Source organism: Zalophus californianus, chromosome X (assembly GCF_009762305.2).
Source record: "Zalophus californianus isolate mZalCal1 chromosome X, mZalCal1.pri.v2, whole genome shotgun sequence".
NCBI classification, from domain to species: domain Eukaryota; kingdom Metazoa; phylum Chordata; class Mammalia; order Carnivora; family Otariidae; genus Zalophus; species Zalophus californianus.
Genome location: NC_045612.1, coordinates 108,696,644 through 108,724,278, shown reverse-complemented (window position 1 = coordinate 108,724,278; position 27,635 = coordinate 108,696,644). Strand labels below are relative to the sequence as shown.

Genomic DNA, 27,635 nt, shown 5'->3' with positions numbered 1-27,635 from the left:
CTCCTCTAGAGTTGTCCCCATGTACTACCAATAATATAGTTTTACTCTGTTTAAGAGGTTATAGAAGATTTCACTTCTGTCTTTCATAGAACTTACTGATGGCATACCCCTGTTCTTAAGATCATTCCCTATTTAAAACATTGTTTCAATGGGAAAGGCTAGTTTGTCCTAATGGAGGTAAAGTGAATTTATTCAAAAATGTAGGAAAAATCTAAATTTAAACCTCGAAAGTCTTAGAACACCAACATATATGTTTGAGTTTTTTTAAAGATTTTATTTATTTAATTGACAGAGACAGTGAGAGAGGGAACACAGCAGGGGGAGTGGGAGAGGGAGAAGCAGGCTTCCCACCAAGCAGGGAACCCAATGCGGGGCTCGATCCCAGGATCCTGGGATCATGACCTGAGCCAGAGGCAGTCACTTAACCAACTGAGCCACCCAGGTGCCCCCTCTGTGTTTGATTTTTACAAGTTAAGGAATATACTAGGATTCCATGTAAAAGGTCCAGGAAACATGCAGGAATGGCATGACTTAACGTATAATAGAAACTCAAACCTTGGAATAGTGAGCCAGTTTCACTTATTAGAGTCTTAAATTGTTCCCTCATTTATTGTCTGTATACCTGCTGTCCATCATCAGGGTAAAGCACTGCTGAGTTTACAATTAAAAACAAACAATGTTAGGACCCAGTGATCACCGCATTTGTCTACATCACTTCTCATATTTTCACTGATCGAAACGAAGCAACCCTGACTGTCCATACATCCCCCCAAACCTGTGCGCAGCCAGCAAGGCCTTGGCAGGTACCATTTTGCAAGCCCCTTGAAGGTAAGAGCTGTAACAGTAGTGGCAGCAGCACCTAGTAGAGAGAGAGAGAGAGAGAGAGTGTGTGTGTGTGTGTGTGTGTGTTTCTCGCTGTTGCACAGAGCCTTTTCACCTGCCTTAGGAAATTTGAATTTCCCATGTGGAATATGTAATGTGTGTGCTTGCTGGTAATCATTTCTGCTTTCTAGTTAACCATAACTTACACTCTATCCTCGTGTAAATTTTTGGCTTGAAAAATGGGAAAATATCCCCTTTGAGCTGTCAAGGTGCCGCTTTTTACAGATTAACTTAGCCATTCTGTGAAATTTTAGACTATACCTCTCAGGATTCTTAACACCAAGCTGATCATTTGAGACAAAAAGCAAAACTAAGATTCACTGTCTGACTCTTGGGTGGTGACTGCGCTTTATAGCCTGCTACTGATTTGTTGAAGTGAATAAAAATACAAGGCCACTTTCTACCTTTTTTCAGTCTCTACACCATTCTTTCTTAAAGTGCATTCCAGTTAATTAACAGCTTCTGTAGCTATCAGTGTTCTAGATCTGCGCTGTCCAGGTTGGTAGACATTAGCCACAGGTGGCTTTTTAAATCTACATTTTAATTAATTAAAATGAAATAAACTTAAAATTCAGTTACTTGGTCACACTAGCCACACTTCAATTCCTCCATAGGTGTGGCAGCTATTAACCACATTAGGCTATTTAAGTTAATTATTTAAGAACCAGATAAAACTAAAAATTGAATTCCTCAGTCACTAACCACATTTCAAATACTTGATAGTCATATATGGCCAGTGGCTAGCATGTGAAACCATGCAGATACTAAATATTTCTGTCACTGCAGGAAGTCCTATTGGATGACGCTATTCTAGGAAATCTAACTTCTTGTTTTGGGGGGAGGGAGAGACTATCAAATAATTCTGCCATTATTTGTATTTTATCTGTAAGATTCATGTTTCTCAGTATATTTACCCAGCCTCTCTATCTGATGTAAAATACGTATTTAAGTATACTTTAAAAAATATATACCTAAACTTCTAATTTTCTTAGTGCTTCCTAAGTGTTCAGGTCTTACAGGTAAACAGCAATGGGAATCCAAGTAGAAACTCATGTAACAGCAAAAATGTCCAGTTTCTCTCCCCTTGTGTGGATTTTTGCTGAAGCACAACAGAAAAATTGGTAGAGGACCATTCAAAGTTTCTGCACTACTTTGAAAATGCACAGCTAGCATATAAGAAGGAAAAATAACAATCTTAAGATGATTCACATAGTTGAGATCCATGATGCTAAAATTTAGGTCAATTGTACTCTCAGCATCTTAAATATTAGAGAGTTTTGCTTGAAAAGGCATTTGACAATTGAAGAATCTCTCAAGTGTAAAGCTGATATTAAAAATTTGATATCACATATTAGGATATAAAGTGTTATGAGCTAACTTAAGATGTTGAGCATATCTCATTTACCTTTTCTTCTTTCTGAACTTATGTATTCAGTTTGTGCAGAACTAAAGGAAAATTCCAGACTAACATCTCAGGACTGTATTTTTGTTGTGAGTGATTTGGGGAACTTCAGGTTTAAAGATGCAGTATCCTGTAATGTATTCAGATTAACTGGGACAAAACACTCAGAGAAACGTCTTTGATCTTTGCCTGTGTAAGAATGGTCTCCTGAGTGCTTAATATAATGGAGAGGGCTATTTATTGAAGGTGACCGGCACTCTGCCATGGCAAAGGACTGGGTTGGATAGGTCTTGTTCAAGGGCTTTGCAGAACAGACATTTGGATACACTGAGTTCCAGATAGAAGGAGAAAGTTGTCTAAATATAAAAGAAGTGATCGCCTTTTAGAAACAAGAGCAAATCCCCACAGAACACTGGTAGTTGTTACGTTGGTGTGATTCTGGACAACCGGATGTGTGTTTAATGCCTTTTTCACTTTTGAAAGCTATCCCTTTCTTGCAAAGTCAGACAGTATTAGAACCTCAAAGGACAGCTGTTGTCTTTTAAAGGCCTCCCCACTAGTTGGGGTGATAGGTGTAATGTTCACATAGAAGCAAATATTCCCCCTTTTATTTCTGTATTCATTTTAGATGTTCTTTGCCTAAGTAGCAGCTTGTTATGAGCATGAGTATAGAAGAGAGATTTTTATTCATATTTAAAGAACATCAGTAATAAAAACATTTCCCTAGCTGTGACAAAGAACAGCCTTTGTTTAAGGGTTAGGTATGTCTAAGGAAGTGACTCTTGTTAAGAACTAAGGAATAAAATATAATTCATCTTATCTTGTGTAAGGAAAATTGTCCTAACTTGCATGCTGCTGACTGCCTAATTTACATTTAAAGCTGAAGTAATGAAGCCTTTATTTTTTTTTGCCAGAAACTCCCATTTCTCTCCCAAATATATTCTCTATCAGACAAAAAAAAGCTCATTATTTTGCATGGTAATGTGTCTTTGCTGATGCAGAAAAGCAACATAATTTAGGATGAAGGATTAATTTAAACTTTCTTATGTGCTCTTTTGCAGATGATTAAAATTATTTCTAGGGATCAGAAGGTGGGTTTGCAGAGCACACCAAAAAGAATAGCTTCATCCTGGTGAATTGCAAGGGAAGGTGTAGTCCTTTTCTCACCAGGAGGAAGAGGTTCCTGAAAACTCTTGGACCTAGAATTTAATCCTGTGAACTTTAGACCTCATGGAAGCTATAGTCACAGGGGCTCTGAAGTTGAGAGTGGATCTATGGAAGCTCTAAGGAAAACACAGTATTTATATGCAGTTAGATAAATCTAAGTCTGATACAAATGGTCCTTTAATTTATACTCTTATTTAGTAATCAGGGGTACTGTATATTCATTTTCATTTACCATCCCTTAGTTAATAGAACATCTGCTTAGTTGCAGAACAAGCATGCTTCGAGGCATTTCCTTTTCTCTCCCGTGGCTGATTTTCTACCTAGATGCTCATTGCATTCCTCATTTTCAAACTCAGAAATTCTGGATGCCCCTCTCCCTGGGGCTCCCTACCCCCACTTACTGCTGACTCTTAGATGTCATCATTGTGTAGTTTTGAGTCCCAGGTGTGCTTGCGTTCACCTTCTTGTATTTTTCCTATGGCTTCATTCTAAAAATCTTTATTCCTGTTCTGCCATTAGCTTTTACCTTCCTCTCCTCTTGCCAGCCCTAGCTCCATCTTTCTCTAATTATCCCCCACAGGATTGAATCATAGTTCGTGCAATTTGCATATACTGAAACTGAATGAAATTCTTGAAGTTGCCCCAAAGTACACATAGGTAAATTTGAGAATATGCAAACTCAATTTAAGAAGATTTAGATATGAGAGGTTAGTATAGTATCCTGCAAGTGCCTATGAAATATGTCCCTTCTTAAACATTCTTTGTGTATATACACCTCACACCCATGTATATAAAAAACATTTATGCTAAGAAGAACTTGTAATTGTTAAGCTACTCAAGAACTTTCAAAGCTTTCAACATAGTTGCACTATGTGCACTGTGTGCACTATGCACATAGTTGCATAGTTTCAGCAAAAGCATTCAGTGTGTTTTTTGTCAGTGGCATAATCAATCACTTATTGAGTACCACTTTGGATTTGTGAACAAATGGACATATTTACAGCCTTTTGGAGCCTGATTGGTTCCAAAATCAAAAAGTTTCTTGGGTGTGCCAGCACAGGAGTTTGAGATCATAGATAGCAGTCACCTGATAATTTCTGAAGCCAGATCTGTGCCCCAGTCTCCATTCCTTGGGCCCTGGGGGTGTCCCAGATGGTGTGGGAGTGCCATCGACTCTCCTTCTTTATGCTGCCCAGCAGGCAGTCATCAAACATTGGAGGAAACAAAAACAGCTCCTTACCAGAAAGAGGTTGAAGCTTTTGTTCTGTGAGGAACTGCATTTCCTATTGAAACCTTCGTTGTTATATTGCTTTTAAATTTATTATTGGGCTTTAGTTTGTGTTTTTATCTTTTAAGAAAGATTGTATGCATTGACAGTGTGCTACATTCTTGAAATTTTTGAAAGAAGCAAGCTGGAATGTTTGGATTTCCATGTTGTTTATAGAGTTCTCATCTCATAGAAGAACATCCAGGAAGATAGTTTAGCAAATTTGGGATTATTTCACCCTAATTTGGTAGTCCATGTAGTGGGCACTTGTACAGTTTTCCTTCTAATCGTCATCATCATAGTCAAGATTTATTGACTGCCTATTCAATAAGGAGTAGTTGGAGGTCTGTACTGGTTTCAGGAATACTTGGATGAGGCATGTGAAATAGATTCAAATATTGAGACGCTCTTGTAACAGAAAAGAGCAGAGCTACTGCCATAGTTCATCAGAAATCAGGAGAACTTTTTTTTGTTATTGGCCTGAATGGGCTGAAGTTCAGAGTAAGACTGTGGTCATTATTCATTACTTCTTTTCTTTCAAACAGTGAAACTCTTGGGTTTCTGTGGACAAGGCTGCTTTTTAATGGCATGTTCTCTAAACAGCTGTTAAGCACCCCCCCTCCCCAATACCACAGACCACATCTGTTCCCACTGTTGATTAGCTAGAGGGTGGAGAAAGAAGAGAGGCTGTAGCATGTGTAATTACCAGTAATTAATTCTTGTTGAGCCTCCTCATTTCCTTCTATTCTAACTCCACCTACTCTTCTTCCTGTCTCTGTTGTAAATTCTATTTCATGTTGGCTACTTGTGGAAAATAATCTTGATGGGTATACAGCTGTTTTCCTAAAATTTTACATTCACCTTACAGTGAAGCTTTTATTTTTCTTCTGGTGGCAAAATCTCTGGATAAGGCAAGACAGATAAGAAAATCCTGAAGTAAGTGAGCATAGCTCTCGGGGCTAGCTTTCCTGCTTCCTCATGTTCTGTTTCTGTTGATACTAGTTCCAACTGTCAACAAATATTTATTGAATATTTTGTTTCTTAAAGGAACTACTGCAAGGCATGAATAAGTGTGAAGAAAACAATTGTAAGATATAGTCCTGGTCCTCAATGTTAATGTACAATGTAATTAGAGACCTAAAATATGTGCACGGAAAAATCATGTTTAGTTAACTTATAATAATTATGCGATAATTGCCCAATTGTCAAGACCATAAGGTGGAGGTAGTGTTCTTTATTTATGATAGTGTTCACTATTTTTCCTTCTCTTTGCAATAAGGTAAAGCTAAAGGAGGTAGAAATTTGAACATTTTAGTTAGTATGTCACAGTAAAAGAGATATACCCATAGCCTTGCTCCTTAAAGAAAGTTCATGGTATATCTTCCTCTCAAGTCTTAAAAGCCTAGATCTTCAAGATGTGATGCCTCTTGGGAATGTGTTTTTAGGAGAATGGGGCTTCAAGGGGAACATTTTAAAATTGCTTGTTTCTAAAATGTAAAATAATTTTTAAAATGTATTTCCTGCCCCAGTAGGAAAGAGATGACACTGGGATTAATAGGATTTGAAAAGGGATTATTTCCCAAAATGGGGGCAGGATCCAGCAAAATCACAAGAGAATTATGTGAACTCTGGGGCTAGTTATAGCAGGGGTGTTAAACTCTCCGGTGAAAAGGACTGAGAGGAGGAACACATACCTGACCCTGAAAAAGGGATTTGGGTGAAGAGGGCTTTATGATTGCAGGGGAATGGATTTAGCCATTTCCTATGTGCCCCCGCAGGGAAAAAGCCCGGGGTATCAATAGCCTGTTGTCATTTCTCTCTTGATCTATGCAGTGTTCTCCATTAGCCATGCTCATATGGAAATTAGGGGACAAGGGGTATAGTCCATTAGGTTAGCCTTCTCCCCCACCAGAGAGTAGAGTGGAGAGTGCAACAGGTTGGGAAAGGGAAAGCTATCTGGCCCTTTGTAAGTTTGCCTAAGCATGGAAAATCCGTCTTGGATAACATAATCCTATGCACTAAATAGTCTTGGCGACCAGTAGGCATATGTCTGGAATCAGTATGCTTTATGACAGATCAGTCACTTCTCAAGCATGTGCACAGGGAATCATTGATAGAGGTTAGTGATTTTCACCTGGGGGCGATTTTGCCCACCAAGGAAAATGTGACAGTGTCTACAGGGCATATTCATATTCATATTGGGCTTTGTCATTAGGATCTGGTGGAGGGTAGTGATGGTGAAGGGGAGACAGTGAAGTGCCTTTTCATTCTGTCAAGATAGGTGCCCAGGTGATTGATAAAGTATCTAACCTAAGGAATGGCTGTTACTTTGGGCGAGGAGAGACTACTAACCTTTGAAAGAATGATTGGAATTGAGTCTGAGAATGAAGCTACAAGACAGCATAGGTTTTACACGTTGAACATGAGGTGGGCGGGGCAAGCCCTTAAAAGATAAGAAGAGAGACTGTTGTGGACAGTTGGGGTGTGTGTCGCAGGGTCTTCAAGGGCGTGAACTACATTTTGTCTTGTAAGAGTTAAGCACCATGTTTTGAGCAGTACAAACTGCATATTTGTCAAGTGAATGAGTACACTGACTTGAAGAGAAACCGTAAGGAACAGAAAGAAAGGCACTAGTGGGAAGGGAAAGATGAGAGGTGCTGGGCAGGGAAGAGGTGAGATTCTTACATGAGGGGAAAGATACTGTGAATTACAAAGAAACGAGAGAGCTAGACCTTAAAGGGCATCTTGGCTGTGCCACTAAACCTCACAAGAGCCCAGGTTTCTGGACTTTGTGTCTGTCCCTGACCTGGACCCTTGGACCTCACGGTTTCCTTTTTTTAAGTTGCAGCACATAGGGACAAGGATGTTTAAAGGATGCTTTCAGAAACTATACGTCCCATTCCTCTTTTATCAGCACTGCCCTCCCTCCCTTTTAATATCAGAGGCACTATTTCCTGCATGGACCTAGAGCTGCCTCTCTTTCTGGACTCAGCTCAAGACTGAGGCATGCCTCCAAAGGGAAGGTTTTAATAGATCACTCCATTGGTGTGGGACTTGGTGTGATTGGCTCAGTCGTCCTGTTCTTAACATTTCTGCATGACAGCTCTTAAGTCCTGTTCCTTTCATTTTCAGACAGTGAAAACTACTTAGTTGGAAGTGATCACATGTGTCTTTCTTTTTTAATTTAAATTCAATTAGCCAACATATAGTACGTCATTAGTTTTAGTGTAGTGGTCAATGATTCATCAGTTGAGTACAACATTTGTCTTTTAAGTTCCTTAAGGGCAGTGACATCTTGAAATGTCCGCGAGTAAGACTCATCAGCACAGGTACAACAATGTCTGCAATCCAACTTTATAGCCAGTCTTGTAGATTTTTTTTTTAAGTAGGCTGCATGCCTAGCGTGGAGCCTGACATGGGGCTTGAACTCACGACCGTGAGATCACGACCTGAGCCAAGATCAAGAGTCAGACACTTAACCAAGTGAACCACCCCTGCACCCCGCCAGTCTTACCGATTTTTTTAAAAAACAGCTTTATTGCTACTAATTTCACAAACATGCTTTTGCTGTCGCATCATGAATTTAAAGGAGGCACCACCATCTATGCATACTCAAGCCAAAAGTCAAAGATTTATCTTTGATTTTTCTCTCTTCCTTACTTCCAACATCTCAACCCTTAATGTGTCCTGATTCTACTTCCTGTCCTCTGCTGCTACCACCTTATCCCTTTCCCGTAGTATCTCTCCTCTGGACTGGTACTTCTGCTCCTCGCTCGCAGCTGTCATTCCAGCACCTGTAAGAATATGTATCATGTAGTGGAAGCTCCATATGTGTTGAATAAATGAACTGAGAAAGTTATTATTGATGGGAAAAAAAAAGAAAGTTACCATGATGGGTAAGATTCCTTTCAGCCAGCCAGCAAACTCACCAACCTTTAGACCCATCCGATCGAAACTACACATTGTCTCTGTGATGATAATAATAGTGGTCACAGATTTGTTAAGGCTCATCTGTTTTTTTCCTCCCCTCACCTGTGACAGATGGTTGGCACTCATTTTTTAGTATGATAATTGAAGGGTTTATAAGTGGCATTGGAGCCAGCAAAACAGGTCGCTCCTCTTTGGCAGTCTCTTAGACAGATCAAGAGTGGCCATCGGTATGAAATACACCAGGTAACTCCATAGACTGTTTGAGGACTGATTGGATGTAACTATGAAATCACTACAAGTTTTGTGGGGGAGGCTAATCTTTTTGGGGATATGACCCCATTGAGAATCTTTACCCAGAAAAATGTACATATATACGTGAATACAGAATTTTATAGTCCATTAAGGGGGTTCATAGACTGAGCTGTAGCTCATAGCAGGAGTATGTGTAGTTTGAAAATGCATCTTCAAAATGATGTCGTTAGATTTGAGATAGCTTAAAACATCTATTTTTTAACATAACCTACAGGAAGTAACATGGCAGAATATTGGCAGATGGGGATATTGCAGAAAAGAGATTATTTCTTTTTTTCTGATACTTGGTATCACAGCAGAATCTTAAGGGGTAGGGAATTGTGAGGGTTTTGTTTGTTTTAAAGATTTTATTTATTTGACAGGGAGACACAGCGAGAGAGGGAACACAAGCAGGGGGAGTGGGAGAGGGAGAAGCAGGCTTCCCGCAGAGCAAGGAGCCCGACGCGGGACTCAATCCTAGGACCCCGGGATCATGACCTGAGCCGAAGGCAGACACTTAACGATTGAGCCACCCAGGCGCCCCTCTTTGTTTGTTTTATCAAACCAAAAAAATAAGGGATATTGGCTGGTTTTGCCTTACTCTTTTGTTGAGGAGGCAGAGGAGCATGGAACGTAAAGCTCCCATTGCTACAGACCTTGTGTGCCTCTTTACCCGGAGCGTGGACCGTACACAGACCTGCTTCGCCTCTGTGGGCCCAGCAGCCAATGGGTGGGGAACAGAGGGTGGAAGCAGGTGGGTGTAGGGCACAAGATAGGAGAGAAATTTCTTCAACATCTGCCCAGGTTGAACCCAGTGCTCTCCGCCCCCGCCCCCGCTTTTTCTTCTTTCCCTGTTTTAGTTTATCTTGGCATCTCCATTAAACAGACACACCAGCAAAGGAGATTGTCCTCTTGGCTAGAAGTTCTTGCAAAAACTTGACTTTATTTTTTATTCCATCTCCTTTGGAGTTAAGGAGAGCTCTTATTTCCACAACTTCCAGTCATGGTTTCTTGTATTCCTAATGTTTTCACAATCTGAAGCTCGCTTGTTTTTGATGTCACTAAAGCAGAAGGTATTTTGTCCTGCTACCTAAGCAATAAAAGCAAGTATGTAATGCTGTAGTACCAGAGTTGTGGATTTTTTTTCTCCTGCACAATATATTAACTAAGCAGAAAATTTAAAAGAACAAAGACAATAAAAGTAATGTTTGTTAGTGATAGTTTGAGATATTTCAGGAGAGATGAGATGTGAAGAAAAGCAGTGGCCATATTTAGAAAGCTGCCTCAAACCCAAGAGTATCTATTGAAGTAAACTTGATGACAGACTTTTTTCCTCTTCATGAATCATTGTATTCCTATAAAAGCGAAAATTCCTCTTCATCTAAACAAACGGCTTCCACATCTGTTTTCTTGGTTTCTCAAAAGGGTGTCTTTGGCTTGCATTTTTTTTAAAAGTGTTTATCTGTTTAAAATGAAATATCGTCAAAAGCAGTTTATACATCAAAATCCAAGTTGGTCTTCAGCTTCTAAGAATTAGTCAAGAATGATCTGGTGGTAATGGTGGTGGTGTAGGGAAAAAAGAACACATTCTGTATTCTGCATTAGGTAAGGTCTCTCTCACTCTTTAAGTCTCATTGATTTATATTTCAGTTTATATTTTTGTGTTCCATTGAGTCATGCTCTTTTGGCTCTGGGGACTGATCAAGTAGTTAACTTTGTCCTTGGTAGCCCATCCCAATATTTTAATGCTCTGGGCTCCGAGTTCTGAAAATACATATTTTCCAAATTAGTAGCTGGGGAATTAATTTGTTAGTCCCATTGACTTAAGAACTGACCTATAGTGGTATTGTTTTTTTTAATCCCATTACCAATTTCCCCCCCTCTGTCACTGAGAGAAACACATTCCTAACTGGTGTGTAAAGTGCCGTAGGCACTTTTCTAAAGCCCTTATTCAGTTTGCAGTCTCCTGTGAGTCTGTGCACCCCTCAGGGGTTTTGGTTTTATCTGTTTTAGTCTTTAGCCTCTTCTTGTGTGACAGGCCACCATGCCCTTGAGCCCATCTTGCCTTTTAAAAATAAAGAATGAGGAGCAGCTGAAGTGCCAGCTCTTTTGCAGCTGACAGGAATCTGATCTATGGCTTGGATTCTTTATCTGGGTACCGGCATGCCAATGATGTGTGGCTGGCCTTAGCCGTGCCATTCGCAGTCACAAGGTTTAAGAGGGTGGGAGCAGAGGAGCTTGTCTTCAGGAGAAAGAAAGATGTTTTTCTGTAGGGACAAGTCAGGGTTTAAGGCTGTGGATCGGCACATGGGGTCCGGCTGCACCGCCCAGGGGAATTTCTGGGCCCCGATCTAGGCGGTTTTCTTTTAGGAGGCTGTGCAGGCCTCCTCCCGCCCCCTGAGCTAACAGCTGTCTGTTCTGTCAAAACAGTAGCTTGCTCTGAGGTCAAAGGTCTGTGAGAACTGAGACATTTGATGTTATCATAGCCAAATCAGCAACAAAGGCAATTAATTTAATCACTTATGACTTAGTTTCTCTCAAAGGGTGTGAAGAATGTTATTCAGAAACTGAGAGGAACCCCTCCTCCATAGGTCCTTTTTTTTCATTTGGACAAGTATGAATCAGAACTGCTTCACAAATGGCACCAAACTTGCCTTAAGAAAGAACGAACTGCCTGCCCCCTCCCAGATGCAGGAGAGAGGCCAGAAAAGGATGGCTATGCAGGAGCTATAGGAGGCTCTCATGGAGTGAATTGATTGATGTTCAGTCTTCCTCTTGAGCCTATCACCGCCTCCAGGAGGGGAGCCACTGCCTTTGGCTGTTGTGGTTGCTCATAAAAAGACAAGGTGCTCCCCCTTCTTTGACCTTGTTTGGAGGGTTAATATACTTATTTGTATTAGGCACTAGCCACCTGTTGGGATCGGTCTCGTGAAAGGTCAGTGTGTGGTGCCTGGCTGTCTGTGGCAGCCTGCATCAGATTTTGCCAGTGGCCGCTGGTGTGTGTGACACCTGCTAATTGTGACACAAAGAATGGGGATCTGATAGCTGAAAGGGACAGGAAGGTGCTGGAGGAGGAATGAGCGATCGGGGGTCCCATGGAGCACCATTACTGTGGTTTGCCTTGTCTCCCTTTTCTCCTGCTGCCCCTTGGTTGAGCTCTGCTGTCCATTTCGATGGATTCTGTCTGCATGCTGACATTGCTTTGATTTATTCACTTGTGCATCTCTGTAGAGCATTGGATTTCTTAACACCTGAAACTTCTCACATCCCCTCCTTTGAGCATCTTAGCCTCCATCTGCCTCCCTTTCTTCTCCATTCACATGTCCACAGGCATAGCATATTCATCACTTCCAAAACCGCCCTTAGGGTTCTGCTCCCCAACCTGTACCCCTTCCTGGATTCCTTGTCTCAGTGAGTGACAGCACTGTTGACCCAGTTGTTAAGCCAGAAACATTGGTATCATACTTGACTCCTCTACTTCTTCCTCGTGCCCCAAATCCAGCCAGTTGCCGAGTCCTATAGATTCTACTTCCTAAATGCCTCTGACTCTCCAGTGCAATAGCTGTTGTGCTACGTAAGCTTCATTACTTCTCTCCCTGGATGCTGCCTCACCCCCCCCCCCCCCCCCCCGCCCTGGCTCCTAGGTATTCTCCACATGTTTTATAGTCAGAGAGACCTCTTTAACTTGTCAATCCAATGGTGTCACTCCCCAGTTTAAAGTTGTTAATGTGGCTTACAAGACCTTTCACAGTTGGGCCTCTCTCCTGCCTTCTCCCTACTGCCCTGAACATTCTAGCCTTAACCATACTTTTTATTTTTTCTTGTTGCAAAAAAAAAAAAATTCTATAATTTTTTTGAAAGTTGAATGTTGTTTAATCACCATTGAGAGTTTCTCTTTGTCCTTTTGATCTTCTTCCACCCTCCTTTGCCTGTTACTCCCTATAACTCACCTTCCCCTTATATACATTCTGCTTCTATCAACTTTTCTCTAACTCCCACCGCAGGGGCCCCCATTCTCTGTGTGTGTCTGGGTATATGTATATGTTTTTCCCGTTGCATATTTGGTTCTCTGCTCCACTAGATGTTATACACTATAGAGGGAAGACATTGTGTCTCCATCATTTACTTTTGTGTTCTGTTACACCTCGCACATGAAAAGTACTCAGTAAATATTTGGTGAGTGAATGAATCAGTTCATTTTTGAGGTTCTAAGTGAAAGGGAAATTATAGTGCTTCCTACAATTCATATCAAATTCTTGAGCCTTGGCCAGATTAGACAGCAGCAGTGCAATGAAGTCCAAAAGTAAAGATTTATATTTTTTTAAATCATAAGGAGCCAAATCCTGTATAGGCTTTGTATTGATATTTTATCTTCTTCATATTCTGCACCTCTATCCTAAATGACTTTTCTCAACTTGATACCTGTTGCAGAATTTCTCTGTATTCTTCCTGGAGAAAATACAGAAGGTGATGGGTTGGGAGGAAAAGTGATGGATAAATGGGAAAACATTATCTGATTAATCCTTAAATATATTTGTTCTGGAGGCATGCCTGAACATGTGTCTGTGACACCTGTGTCTCTGGACAGGTGAACACAATTCCATTTCCCTAAAACTAGACCATCTTTCTGTAAGATTTTTCTTGGAAGCAGGAACCGTCCATATTTTAATCATAGCTAGTTCCTAGAATTTGTTTTCTGAACTTCTAATAAATGGGAGGGCAAAGGACAGCATTTTCTAAAAAAAAAAAAAGTAACAATTTGCTCTAGGACAGCATATCAAAAGTACAGTCAGTATAGAACAAAATGTAGTATTTATCCTTAGTACTGAGCTAGGGAGTTGTCTGCCCCCCCCCACCCCAAGGTGTTCTGTTTAAAAAGTTCTCCCTCCTCTGACCTCCCTTAAAGCAGAGAGTAATGATGAACTGTCCCATGGCTACCTTGTCACACACCAGTCCTAAAAAGGAGCTTTCAGAAATCAAAAATGCTTCCATCACAGTGGTGACAGTAACACCTTGGTAACTCCAGCTTCACGTTGTCTCCAGACCACCGCCTAGCTGCTCTGCCAGGGTAGAGCTTCAGGCCAGGTACTTAGTCATGACAAGTGACAACCTGTTAAATCTGCCTTTCGTTGGGGCTGAGAGCTCAAAGTTTTCTAGTCACATATTCCCATGACCTCAGTTTTAACGAAAATGTTGCGGATTCTAGAAAATGCTAATGTCCTTTTTAGCTGTAAGTATTATCTTGATTGCAGTGCTTCACAATTGCCCAACTTCATTATCTGCGCATAGCCAGCCTGACGCCTTCTTCTCAAATAGACAATTATGATCAATTAAGCACTTTCAGGCCTTATAGAATACTTAATTTTATTAGTCAATTATTTGTGCTTTGAAAGAGTTAATGGTAGCTACCCAAGCCATTATTAGAAATTAGTATGTCCCAAAATAGAAAGGCTATTTCCTTTGTGTATGGCACTGCAGTGGAAAATGCCAAGCATAGTTTTTACTGAGTTAAAGGGTGAGGGAAGGCGGAGTGGGGGAGAAAGTTACATGTAAATCATTTAGCCATTAACCTAATGGGTGGATTTATAAATCCTATTACTATAAGCCCTTTTCATTTCCACTGAGGCCTGGTGCATGCTTGATCCCACTAATGTAAAATTCATTCCGTCTAAGTGATTACTGAAGTAAGACACTTTGAGTCAATTTTAATCAGGGTGTGTGAAACTTGCCTGAGCACCGATGTTCACTAAAGCGCGGACATAGTTTGGCCGTCTCTTAATTAGCCCCCCAGATGAGTTATGCAAGGAGTCAATCAGGGAACCAAACCTGAGCCGTCTGACATGTCCGTATTTTTCTGTGAGGGAAATAACACTGTAGGGGCTAAAAAATATGCAGCTCCAAAGCAAGAGGCAAAGACCTTTGGGCGGGGGTGTTTCTAGTCCTGTGGACATTATGTGAATTCTGAGAAATCTGAAAGCTTGATTCTTATGGCTAATTGGAGGATCTTCAATGGTACTTATATTTAAATGAATCACACTTTCAAATCTGATGTAATATGTGGACCTTCTTCCTAGAAAAATGCATATAGGCACACATTCAAATTTTTCCTTACAGTTTCAGGGATGTTCACATTTCTTGACCTTAGGTTAATATCTCCTGCTCTGGTTTCAGTCTTGGTGTCTTAGGGTTTGGGTATTTTTTGGAAATTCAGTATTTAAGAGTGTAGGCACATACTTGAACTCTTGTGTCGGTGAGTAGATTCGGCTCAAGGGTGCTTTAAAGCCAGCTCTACAAGCTCTCCAGGGTCCTGTGCCAAGTATGGCAATAATGCCCAGAAGTTCAGGTGAAACACAGGGGACGTGAGTTTCTGAGCTGGAGGTTGGAGTGGAGGAGGAATAGAGAGTAAGAATGTTGTGAAAGGAAGATTTCTTTAAAGGTGAAAACAGTTTTTTAAAAGTCAAAATGTAAGGTGGATTTTTAAGAAAAATGCACAAGATAAATAAATCTTCAGGGGCAAGGAATTAGAAAACAAGGGAGAAGTTCACTTCTCATTTCACATATTAAAAGCCATAGATTGTAGTATTTTAAGTTTTTAAGTCAAAATTAGAGCCTTGACACATTTTAGGGCAGTAATTGAGAGATACTCATAAATATCACTCAGTGTATCTGTTAGGGAGGAGACACCTATCAGAAAGCTTTGTTTATTCAGCGTGTTTTATATTCTTTACACATGAGCTATCAGAAGGTCTAGGTTGTAAATTATGGATTTAAAACAAAATCACTTTATCTGGAAATGAGCCGTATGGGAGAGTTACACTTTCAGTCAAGTTTATAATTAATGGGCCTTTATCACTGGGGTAGACATTCATTTCTCTTGAATGAATATTTGTTTATCTAACATGCATTGTGCCTGAAGGTGGGGTTAAAACTGATTCGCTCTTCGCTTCTTGCATGGAAAGAGCTAGCTTTTAAAATTGCACGCTGTGTGTGGGTTTAATAGCCGCTTTCTGCAACTGCTTTTGGGTCCTTTTGTTGTGGAGATGCACTTATCAGTCTAGGACTTTGCTCTTCTCATGTTGGACCACTTGGGTTTGCTTCTTTTTTATCAGAACTTAAAAAAATATATGTTTATTGAAGTAATTCAGTAAATCCTATGTGCCAGGCATTGTGTCATGTTTAATAGCTAAGACATGATCTCTGCTTATGATTTGCTCATAGTGTCTTACTTACCTTTGTAATAGAGTGATGTGCTCTGGTATACACAGAGTACTTTGAGGGCTACATTGGACTAATGTATTCGTTAATACATTTAGCTGGGAAGGCCAGGGAGGTTGTTCTGATGGTGTAAAGTTTGTAAAATAAGTAGACGTTAAGTAATAATACTAGCTAACATTTATGAGCACTTATGGACCAGGGACTATAGAAAAGAATTTACATGTATTACATTTAATGTTCACAGCCCTATTGTAAGGAAGATGTGGTTACCATCTCCATTTTACAGTCAGGTGTTGGGGGCACAGAGAGGTTATATTGCGTGCCTGAGGTCACACAGCTTGTAAGCAGTGCTGTTATACTTTGAACTTAGGTAATCTGTATCAGTCAGGGTTCTCCAGAGAAACAGAACCAATTTGGGTGTGTGTTTATGGAGGGGAGGTGGAGAGAGAGAGAGATTGATGGATTGATTGATTTTAAGGAATTGGCTCATGGGATTCTAGGGGCTGGCAAGACTGAAATCTCAGGAGGGCTGGTCAACAAGCTGAAGACTCAAACACATAGCACATGAGTCTGTAGTTTCCTTGGGGGACTTCATTCTCTTCTCTCTTAAGGCCTTCAAATGATTAGGTGAGGTCCACCCACATTATGATGAGGATAATCTGCTTTACTCAAAGTACTGATTTAAACGTTGGTCTCATGTCAAAACGAAAACAAAAACAAGAATACCTTCACAACACCATCTAGACTGGTGTCTGACCAAATAACTGGATATCATTGGCCTAGCCCAGTTGACACATAAAACTAACTGTCACACAGCCTAACTTCTGAACCCACACTTTGGACCACTGTGGGGAAACAGCATGTTTGAAAAGCACAGAAGCAAGAAAAGAGCATGGCTTGTTCACTGAAATCAAAATATTTCAGGAAGGCTGGATTGAAGGGTACATGTGGGAAGCATTCGAAGGTATGGTGGGCCCCAACTATATAAGCTAAGGGATTTGAATTTCATTGCAAAGAGTATGTTTTAGAAAGAACACTGGCCAAGTGTGAAGAATGGTTTGAAATAGTGATGCTGGAGACAGGTAGACTGAGTGAGTGGTGAGGACTTGAAGGAGGGAGAGCACGTCGGCAGGAAGAATCTCATGTGAGACTTGTTAGCTCATTGGATTAGAAAGGAAGTCAGCCCTTTATTTTAGTTTGAGGCTCTTGGAGGGGCCATTTATCCTCTTTGGAGCCAGGGAGGGTTTCGAGGAGATGGATGGGGTTTAGAAGGAATTCTTATGGGACAGACAGTGGAATATGCACTTGGAGAAAGAAAATGCTGTCCTCAGTATATCACTGATTCTCAACCAGGGGCAGTTTTGTCCCTTAGGAAACATTTGGCAATATCTGGAGACCATTTTGGCTGTCATAGCTGAAGAGTCCATGTGCGTGCATGCATGCTACTGGCATCTAGTGGGTAGAGGCCAGGGACAGCCCCCCATGACAGAAAATTCTCTGGCCTAAAATGTCAATAGTGCTGAGGTTGAGAAATCCTGATGTATATATGTAGATGATGTGTATGTATTCTCCTGGGGGAAGGGGAGATCTCAACAGAGGGTGTCGAATGTTTTCTGTACGGTAAATATACCCACTCACTTACATTAAGTGCATTAAGCTATATGCAGACAACTTGTGAGAGCCTACATATTTCTAGTTATTTTACAACCACATAGCTCTCGAAAAGTAACCTTGAATACGGATATATATTCTTGTAATGCTGATGGTCTTTGTTGGACGTATTAGTGCCTCCTTTTTCTAATACTAAAGATATGAATGTGGTTGAAAGACAGAACAACCAGATAGAAGGATAGAGGTGTTTCTACATGTCAAACTTGGATTCTAGATTTTTAGATCTGGGAGGAATCCCAGCCTCTTCATTTTTTAAATGAGGATGCTAAGACCTAGAGAGGGAACCCACATGGTTCGCAAATCACTCAGCTACTAATTGGCAGTTTAAACCAGTACTCATATTTCAGACTTCTGACTTTTCTTTAAACTCAAATTTGTATAATGTTTTATCTTTGCTATCTGTGTTTTCAGCATAGAGTTCTTTTTATCCCCACGTATCTCAGGGACCTGGGTGGTACTTTTTCCCCGGTTTTAAAGAAGGTAAAACTCAGGTTTAAAGGCAGTAAGGAACCCAGACAGGAATGTTAAATGGTAGAGAACGAAAGTAGGGTGCTTATTAAATCCATAGTCTATGCTCCTTGAGCATCTTATAGAGAAGACACACACCTAAGAATAACAGGGCATAGGAAAATAAGAAAAAGGCAGTTGAGTGTAATGAGGATGAAATAAATGTTTGCCAAGTAGGAGAACTGAGTAACACAGAGTCCTGCTTGGAAACTGCCGAAATTGGGACTAGGAAAGCTTAGATAATGGTTGGATTACCAAATATCATAATATTGATATTTCTTCTACTTTTCTCTTCCCTATCCTTCAGAACCATTCATTTTGCTACCCCTGTTATGCTAATGTATTTTTTAAAAAAAACCTTTTGAGTTTAATTTTATGTCATCGGTAACAGAAGAATCCTAAAGCCATTGAGATTTCAGTTGTCATTCTGTTCATGCATTATTTGTTTAGGATTTGACCTTACCCAACATTTTCTTAACTTGTAGGATTTCTGTTGTGTTTAGTATCCGCATCGTCTGCCATCATATATCATCAAAGTGGCTTTCTTGTTGTTAGTAGATGTCACTGTAATAGACCTGTACTTTTGGAAAAGGAGCTTGAAACTTTTTTTTTTAGTCATGGAAAATTGGTGTTTTCTCGCTTCATTTAGTATTAATAAGCACAGTTTTAGTCTGTAATAGTGTTTAAAACCATTTTCTAACCTTTAAATGCATTGACAGACACCTGTATTCTGTCATGACAAAAAGTAAAGATCTTATCCTGGCCTTGGCAGGAGAAGCTGTAAATACACACGTCAGTAGAAGTTGGTCTTAGGTTGCTGCCGCTGTTAAACCCAGCATCAGAAACATGCTCTTTCTGCTTAGTAAACCCCATTGTGGGTGTATTCCTGAATACATTATTTTCTTTAGGAAAGAGTTTTTTAAAATACACTTTACATTTCCTTTTAGTCCCCACCACCCTCCATCAGCCTTCAGAGGCTCAGATTGGGGTTAAAACACTTTTTCGTATTATTTTAATTACTGCTCTCCCCACCCCCAGCCCCACTCCTTTCCTGTTTCCCCCTCCTCTTTTCCCCTAACGGCACTGTTCTGCAAAGCCTGCAATGATTGATATGATGGCAGTGCTGTCATTCTTTTTAACCAAAAAAAAAGTCATTTTTGTTCTAGTTATTTTAATAGAGTCCCATTAAAGATGTATTGCTGACTGAAATATCGGCACGAAGGGCTCTCACTGAGCTGAGCCCAGGAATTAAGAAGTCAGGAAATCGGCTGCTGCATTGCAAGAGAGCCTTGTGTGACACCGAATCTCCTGATTGGGGAGATCATTACTGCTATTATGACTCGCCTTGCGTAGGAATTTTAAATTCCATCTGAATGTCAGTAATAACCCTCTTAGCAAATTATCCTGAATAAAATCACGAAGGCATTTTATATAATAGGTGTTGAATTACTGGATAGATTTGCTAATTAAATACTCTTTGTTCTGCTGCAGTTGACATTACAGGGTAAGATCTTGAACAATTATTCTCAACAGCTGTACTTTGTTAAGGGAAAAATTAACCACAAAGTTTATTTTTTTACACTTGAAGTTGGCAGATTTTTGAAATGTGCTTGAAAAAATTCCATCATCCAATTGGTAATGAGTAGATAAATATGCAGGTGTTGCTGTGAAATCAGATAACTGCAGACTGCCTTATTAATGAATTTAGCAAGCCTTTATAGCCCTGTTTTCTAGCTGTTGGCACTTATAAAATGATTTTCTGTCAGAATGGGTAGCTTTAATATTAGGCTTGTCAATTTGAAGTGAACTTATGAACGGACATCTTGTAATCACTGTACCATGTGTCCAGTAGACTTTTCTTGATACCTGTGACTTCTTTTAAAAATGCATTTCCTTAATGGGGAAAATACCTGTGAAGTATAAGTTTTTGACTGTTGGCTTCCAGAACAGTCATGTGGTACAGGCTTTTTAACAAGGCAGTGAAACATTCTGAAAAGAAAATGAGACGTAAGGTCCAGCTTCTAGATCAAGCTCTTGACTAGTCCTGTTATTTTGGGTAAAATCACAGGGCCTAATTTTACTCATCTATAAAATGGGGTTTGTAATACTGCCCACTCTCTAGGATTATTCATTCAGCATTTTACAAATAATCATTAATAGCTCCTGTGCACCAGGCCCTCTGCTACATACTAACAGTTTGTTAGCCCACAGGGTATCTAACAGCTGAGCCCTCCCCAGTGAGCAGTTTGAATCAAGGGTGGCTTTCAGGTGATCCCGCTCATTAACACTTGGGTAAGCATTGGTCCGGACAGGGCACTATGGTACCCACCATGTAGAAGTGCTCAGTGAAGAAGCGTGAAAGGTCAGGGTCAGCCTGGTTGTGGGTTGTCGCCTATAGAATGGACTGAAGAGTTGATGCGCTGTGGTGAGGACCTTGAACCTGAAATGGAGCATAGTCATCAGCTACCTGGAAAGATGGTGATAAAACTATCCTCAGAAATTGGTATAACCTCTGTGGAGAGCTATTTGGCTATATTTGTAAGAAATTTGAACCCATATAACCTTTGACCCAATAAGTCTTCTTATAGGAGTTTATCTTGTTACTGGCAGTTTATGTATATGGATTATTTGTTGAAGTGTGGTTTTAAAGGCAAAGATCAGAAACAACCTACATGTTTATTACTATAACACTGGTTAAATATATCATGATCGATTCACACAATGGAATACTGTATAGCCATTAAAAAAGAATAAGGCAGCTCTGTGTGTGTAGATAGGAAATAATCTCTAAGATAAAGTATTAGGTGGAAAAAAGCAGTTGCAGTATAGTCTTTATGTTTTGCTTCATTTTCTACCATTTTTGTGCAAAAGATGCAACACCAGGTTTCTGCTGTCAAAGAGAAAATCATTTTGGTAGCAGCCCTCAGGTTGTATGTGGAAATGGTTGTGAGTTGGTGGCAGGAGAGAATAGAGGCGGGTGGTAGATCTGAAAGATGAAGGTTGCCAGTACACATTGGAGGTACACTCAAGGGTGACATAAGGTTTCGTTCATGGTGTGAAAGAAGAGTAGAGGAAATTGGTTCCTGCATATTGCTGAGTTGCAGTGAAAGGTTGACAGGCTGCGTCTGAGGTATTTTACTTAGTAATGGTTACCTTGTGGAGTTGTCTGTTGTGATGAGGAAGGTGAAGCCTGGTGGGGTGGAAGGGGGGAGGGTGAGGAGGACTTGTGATGAGTAGTTCTGTCCTCATTGTGATTAACTTGGTTGATCTCATTATTGCCCTCTTCCCGAAGGAATTGTCAGATAGTCTCCCACAATGCATTTCCCTGCAATTGAGATGTTTAAAAGTGAAGATGAAGTGGAGGAGAGTGAATGTTTTTTAGGAGTTAACTGAATTTCAGGAAAGTAATTGGGATTACTATAAGACCCATCAGTCAACTAACAAATGGTTTTTTGAGCACCTGTCACATGTGAAGCTGGAGTTAGGCACAAACATGTGCTCTGGCCTCCAGGAGCTTGTGGTCTAGTTGGGAAGGGGACAGACTGTCACCTGAAAACCGTTTTCAGAATGGCATTGTCATGATTGTCTTGGGCCATTGGTCCTTAGCCCTGCCTACAACATAAATATCTGGAGAGCTTTTTCAAACAATTCCCGGGGCCGGTATTGGTATTTTTTTTTTTTAAAGATTCCCCAGGTGATTCCAGTCTACAGCCACTATTAAAACCATTGATTAGGGTGGCTCAGTCAGTTAAGCATCTGCCTTTGGCTCAGGTCATGACCCGGAGTCCTGGATCGAGCCCCACATCGGGCTCCCTGCTCTGTGGGGAGCCTGCTTCTCCCTCTCCCTCTCCCTCTGCCTCTTCCCTCTGCTTGTTCTCTCTCTCTCTCTCTTTCTCAAATAAATAAATAAATCTTTAAAAAAAAAAAAAACATCGATTGCCCTAATCCATATTCACCACCACTCACCACCCCCAGGACAAGGGAAGGGCTTTCATCTCTAAGAACATAGGACAGCGAATGCCTGAACAAAATGAGGTGACTGTAATAAAGGAGAGGAAGCAGTGGAAGTGGAAAGTAAGGGGTAGATGTAAAAGATAATCTAAGTTCAGGATTTACAGGACTCTGTAATACATGTCTCCAGTCTGCGGCTATATGGGTCTAGGGGCAGTCCTGTCTACACATATTATCTAGATGTTTGTCTCCATTCACTGAATATTTATTGAACCCCACCTTTGTACTGGGCACTGTGCTAGCTCCAGAGAATATGTGAAGGTCTACTCTCTGCCTTCAGGAAATCTACAGTCTTGAGAAGAAATTTAAATCTACTGCATATATATTTATTTTTTTCACTTTTTAAGATTTTGAATACCATGGGTAAGAATTGCCAGATTTGAAATGCTGTTAAGCTTTTGTTTTTCAGCCATGCAGTTCTTTTTAAATATTAGTAATGAGAAGAGTTTGCCTTTTTGCCATATAATAAAGGGATGTTTTTATTATGCATGTTTATTAAAAATAGATCTTTACATAAATCTTAAATAGATATTTATGTAGAGCTACTTACGTATCTCTGGCTAAGAATCAATGTAGAGGCCAACTTACTTTCAGATTATGTTGATATTACTGTTATTTTGAGGGTTGTAGTTAGAAAACCATGAAGAGCTTTAAAATGTATGACCAGTCATTGGGTTATCTGTCTCTATGTACTTATGTTTATGGTTTTGTAACTATGTAATGCATTAATCTTGACTTTTTCTTTCATTTAGATTTTGATGCATACAAAGGAGATGGTACAGAAGGTAATGCTGAGCATTTTCATTATACAATGACTCTTAAATAGCATACCTCGTGACATTTTTGTATTCAAGGAAAATTGTAACCCAAACAGACTGGAAATGGCTTCTTAGGATGCCTAGTTTACGTTTATAATCCCTCCTAATGGATTATAGCTTTTTTCTTTTACTAACACTGATATGATCTAGCCGCTGCTTGAAGCCTATATGTGAGTGTTTCAAGCAAATTAGTAACAGTGCTAATTAGAGTTTACTTCCAGGCCTTTATACTGTATGTGCTCTAGTGTTGTTTGTTATGATTGATTTTTTTTTTGGCATTCTTCATATTCTACTGAATACTGTTTGAAACTGTGAAGAATTTCATATGGATTTGTGCCCCTGAATTTTAAAAACGCATTATGTTTCTGCTTTATAAATTGCCATGACCACTAAGCTTATGGTACAGTGGATAAGTATAGACACCCCCTTTCCTAGTTTCTTATCCTCCTTTATATTATTCAGTTCCACAGTTTGTTTCAGTTGAAAACTAGACATTTCCCCTGCCACTCTGCTATTTGTTTTAAGAAAATTAGCTAGATTTTCTTAATGTGACAGTGGCTTTCGTTTCTAGTTTATTGGAGCTTAATCTTTGATTGTACTCCTCTGACAATATGGATAAGAATAAACATAAACTTTTGAAAAATCAACGGAACCTGTAATTTCTGCAGTATAGAAAATCTTGAGTTTCATTGTATATGATGATCACTGTGTTTTTGTTGTTAAATTTTATAATTTTTGCTTTTTATTAGATGAATCTTGAAGTTATTTATGGAGATACAGATTCAATTATGATAAACACCAACAGCACTGATCTGGAAGAAGTATATAAATTGGGAAACAAGGTGAGATAATTTGATGAAATTATCTGTTTTACCTACTTTTGTGAATTTTTTTAACATGGAACTTTATAAATTCATATATGTGTACATGTGTGCTTCTGAAAATAATAAACAGTGCTTCTCATTTCCTCATCCTCTTATTTTTCTTAACCTCTACTCCAACTGTTTGTTTTTAAGGGTAAAATTCAAAAGAGAGTATTTTTTTCCTTAAATGAGAAATACATTTTTACTTTGAAAACAGTGTGAGATGTTTTCATCTTGTTTCTAAGGCTGGTGACTGTGATGTTCTCACACTTCTGTGATGTTGGGCTTAAGCCTGGCTACAGTGGTATCTTTGACTCTGGCTGCTGCTGTTCTGGGTCTTGCCAGGGGGTTCACACTGCTTCACATCCTGTGATATACCCTGTGTCTACTTTCTGATAAAAGAAGAAAGCAAAAAAAAAAAATTTAAAATATGGGAGCACCTGGGTGGCTCCGTCGTTAAGCATCTGCCTTGGGCTCAGGTCATGATCCTGGGGTCCTGGGATCGAGCCCCGAGTCAGGCTCCCTGCTCCGTGGGGAGTCTGCTTCTCCCTCTCCCCTTCCCCACCCCCACCCCCGCTCATGCTGTTCCCCCCCAAATAAAATCTTTTAAAAATAAAATATCATATTTATACTTATCACATTATCATGCATGAGGAAAAATATATCTCTAGTAGTATTCAGATGGGTTTTATAAGCTGATATGGATAAACACCTATGTACATACATGTAGACACATTTATGATTTATGAGTAATCATTTGTTGCCTCCTAATTGCAGTTTACAATTAGCAAGTGTTTCTTGAGTACTTGCTATGTTAAGATCTTATCCCAATAAACTAGAACTAAGATAACATCTTACAAAGTAACAACTTCCTGCCTTTCTCCACTAATATGTGTGAAATTTGACCTGTAGGCTTCACCTGAGAACAGGCCTGGCCTATTGTCCTCATATTGGACTTCAAAAAGCTGTGTATTTTCCCTAGAGGTGATTGGCTGTGCCTTGATCCTATCAATAAAGAGCAGGTGACTGGTCATTTTTTCTTCAACATATAGGTATTTACTTATATGTAAGGTGGTTTGGGAGGTACAGGGAGATCTTAGATATTTTTTAAAGATTTTACTTACTTATTTGAGAGAGATATATTATTTATTTTTATTTTGAGAGATTTATTTATTTGAGAGTGTAAAGATTCTTATGAATTTTGGGAGGGGCAGAAGGGACGAGAGAGAGAGAGAGAGAGAGAGAGAATCTCAAGCACATTCTTGCACTGAGTGCAGAGCCTGATGTGGAGCTCCATCCCACGACCCTGAGATCATGACCTGAGCCAAAACCAAGAGTCAGACACTCAACCAAGTGAGCCACCCAGGCACCCCTTAGACATTATTTTAATAGTCAAAGTTTTACTTATTTCTAGCCATGTATCTACTTGTTGGACTATCTAATCTCTAATCCAGTAGTTTGGAGGTAAGTATATAAGCATTTAGTTTTTAGATTCAAAAAGACTATTTCATAATTTTTGTAAATTTCTTGGGGCGGACCTGCCAATTCTGTCCTTTGGTTGAATGGGATGATATATTTATATTACTGTGGTTTTTTTTTTTTCAATCTGTTTTTGTCCCTGTGCTCTTTCCATGGTTTTGCATCATACTCAACATAATACTGTTTTGTGTATCACCTGAGTAAATGCATTCTAGTCTTGTGTGAATTCAAGTTCTGTTTAGATTAACTCTTGGAAATTTGTAGCGTGTTCATCTTCTCCCTGGTAGATGTTTGAGAAGCTAGTATTAATGCTTGAAATTTTCACAGGTAAAAAGTGAAGTGAACAAGTTGTACAAACTGCTTGAAATAGACATTGATGGTGTTTTCAAGTCTCTGCTACTGCTGAAGAAAAAGAAGTATGGTGCTCTGGTTGTTGAGCCAACGTCGGATGGGAATTACTCCACCAAACAGGAGCTGAAAGGGTTAGATATAGTTAGAAGAGATTGGTGTGATCTTGCTAAAGAAACTGGAAAGTGAGTTCAGCTTTCATTTTTGCTTTTTTTGTTTGTCTGTAAAAACTTGGAGTATTAATGACATGGAGAAGATCTGTGATTCTGCCAAGCCCAAGCACACAACTTCTTTTGTTGTTGTTGTTGTTACATATTAATGCTTCTCACTTATTTGGAGTGGAATTTCCCAGGTAGATTAAAACTTAGCAAAAGCTAAATTTGCTCAGTAAGAGGTACTTTTTGTAAGATACATCTTAGGAGTTGTAACTCACAGTGAGGGTGAACCTTCACATTTTAGCTCCCTACAGAGTTGGTTTCTTTGATGTTGGCTTGTGTCTGTTTTGTTTTGCTTTCATAGTCTAATTAGAAAGTGCCTTGTGTTGTGTTCCTGAATCGTTGTAGAGCCTCTTTAGGAACATAATTGTTAAGGTGTTCCCATGTTGTAGCTTAAATATTCTGGGATTCATAGTGGACCATGGACTGAGACTTTGTTCCCATCCATATCATTTGTATGTAAAGATTCTTATGAATCTCTAGGAAAAAGAAAAAAAATAAGATTCTTACTAATCTTAGATTAATTTAAGAGCTAGTTTTCAAATACCATAAGTACCTCAGAAATAATAAATGTCATGGCTGATCCTTTAGCTTTGCATCTGAGACTGGAAATTGTGATACTAAGGCCTGTTTTTTTTTAAAGGGTCACATTAATTTATAAAGCATCCATTTAGAAAAGCCTGAATCCTTAGGTATTTAATGTACCATCATTTTAGATATTCCTGTCTGATGAACCTGCCCAATTCTGAAAATAGAAGATTTTTTTTCTTTAAAGCAAAATTTAAATTAATTTTAATATTGCCAAATATTCACACTTTTTACTTGTTTTCCAGTCCTCTTGCTTTCAAGTTGGGAGATTGAGCAATTGTTGCTTCTGCAAAACCACTCTTGATTAGGCAAAGTTGATCATCCGACTATAGGTCACTGTTAGCCTTTTATGAAATGAAGTTTGAAATGCTTCATTGCCCCCAAATGTACCCAAAGATGAAACTACTTTGTATAGACTGTCGATTAGAGTGTTCTCTTCAGCTTTGTGTTTTCTAAGAAAAGATGCATCATAATAGAAGTAAATTTCTCTGAGTTAGAAATGTATTAGTAATTAAAGCTATACAAATGTTTTTGTCAGGGTTCTTTTTCTGACAAATTATAATGCAGCTGTCAAACCCTCGCTCTGCATTTTCTCAGAAATGGATAAAATATTGGCTTCCTTACTCCTTTTTCTTTTTTCCCTTGTTTTTTGAGGGGGTCTAGTAGAATAATAAGTTTTTCAGGGATAGCATAAGGTTGGAGAACACTGAGGAATATAATGAAGCTGAAGAAAGAGAAATTTGAAATCTTCGGGTTTTAAAAAATTTGCATAAAGAACTATATTTCTGCTTACCTAGCTAATGGTCATCTCAGCTTGGTGATATCAGGTACTTGGTGCTTTATGGAGAAAGTGAAATTTTTGTCTTTTAAATTTTAACCTATGAGTAGAGTATAACTGCTTGTGAATTTTGTAATTGCATATATACAGTTGTGGGTGGAACACATACCTTTCTCTGTCCACATTTTGTATGAAGCATTAGC

At 39.4% G+C, this 27,635-nt stretch overlaps 1 protein-coding gene across 4 annotated transcripts in view; it reads left to right on the top strand.

Moving 5' to 3' along the window:
• POLA1 (DNA polymerase alpha 1, catalytic subunit) overlaps positions 1-27,635 on the top strand; it is a 299,305-nt gene that overhangs the window by 95,004 nt on the left and 176,666 nt on the right. For all 4 annotated transcript variants that reach the window (XM_027609335.1, XM_027609332.1, XM_027609333.1 and 1 more), the window contains 3 exons: positions 23,096-23,128; positions 23,911-24,003; positions 25,831-26,036. In XM_027609335.1, coding sequence (XP_027465136.1) covers positions 23,096-23,128; positions 23,911-24,003; positions 25,831-26,036 — 332 coding nt within the window. The remainder of the gene's footprint in view (positions 1-23,095; positions 23,129-23,910; positions 24,004-25,830; positions 26,037-27,635) is intronic.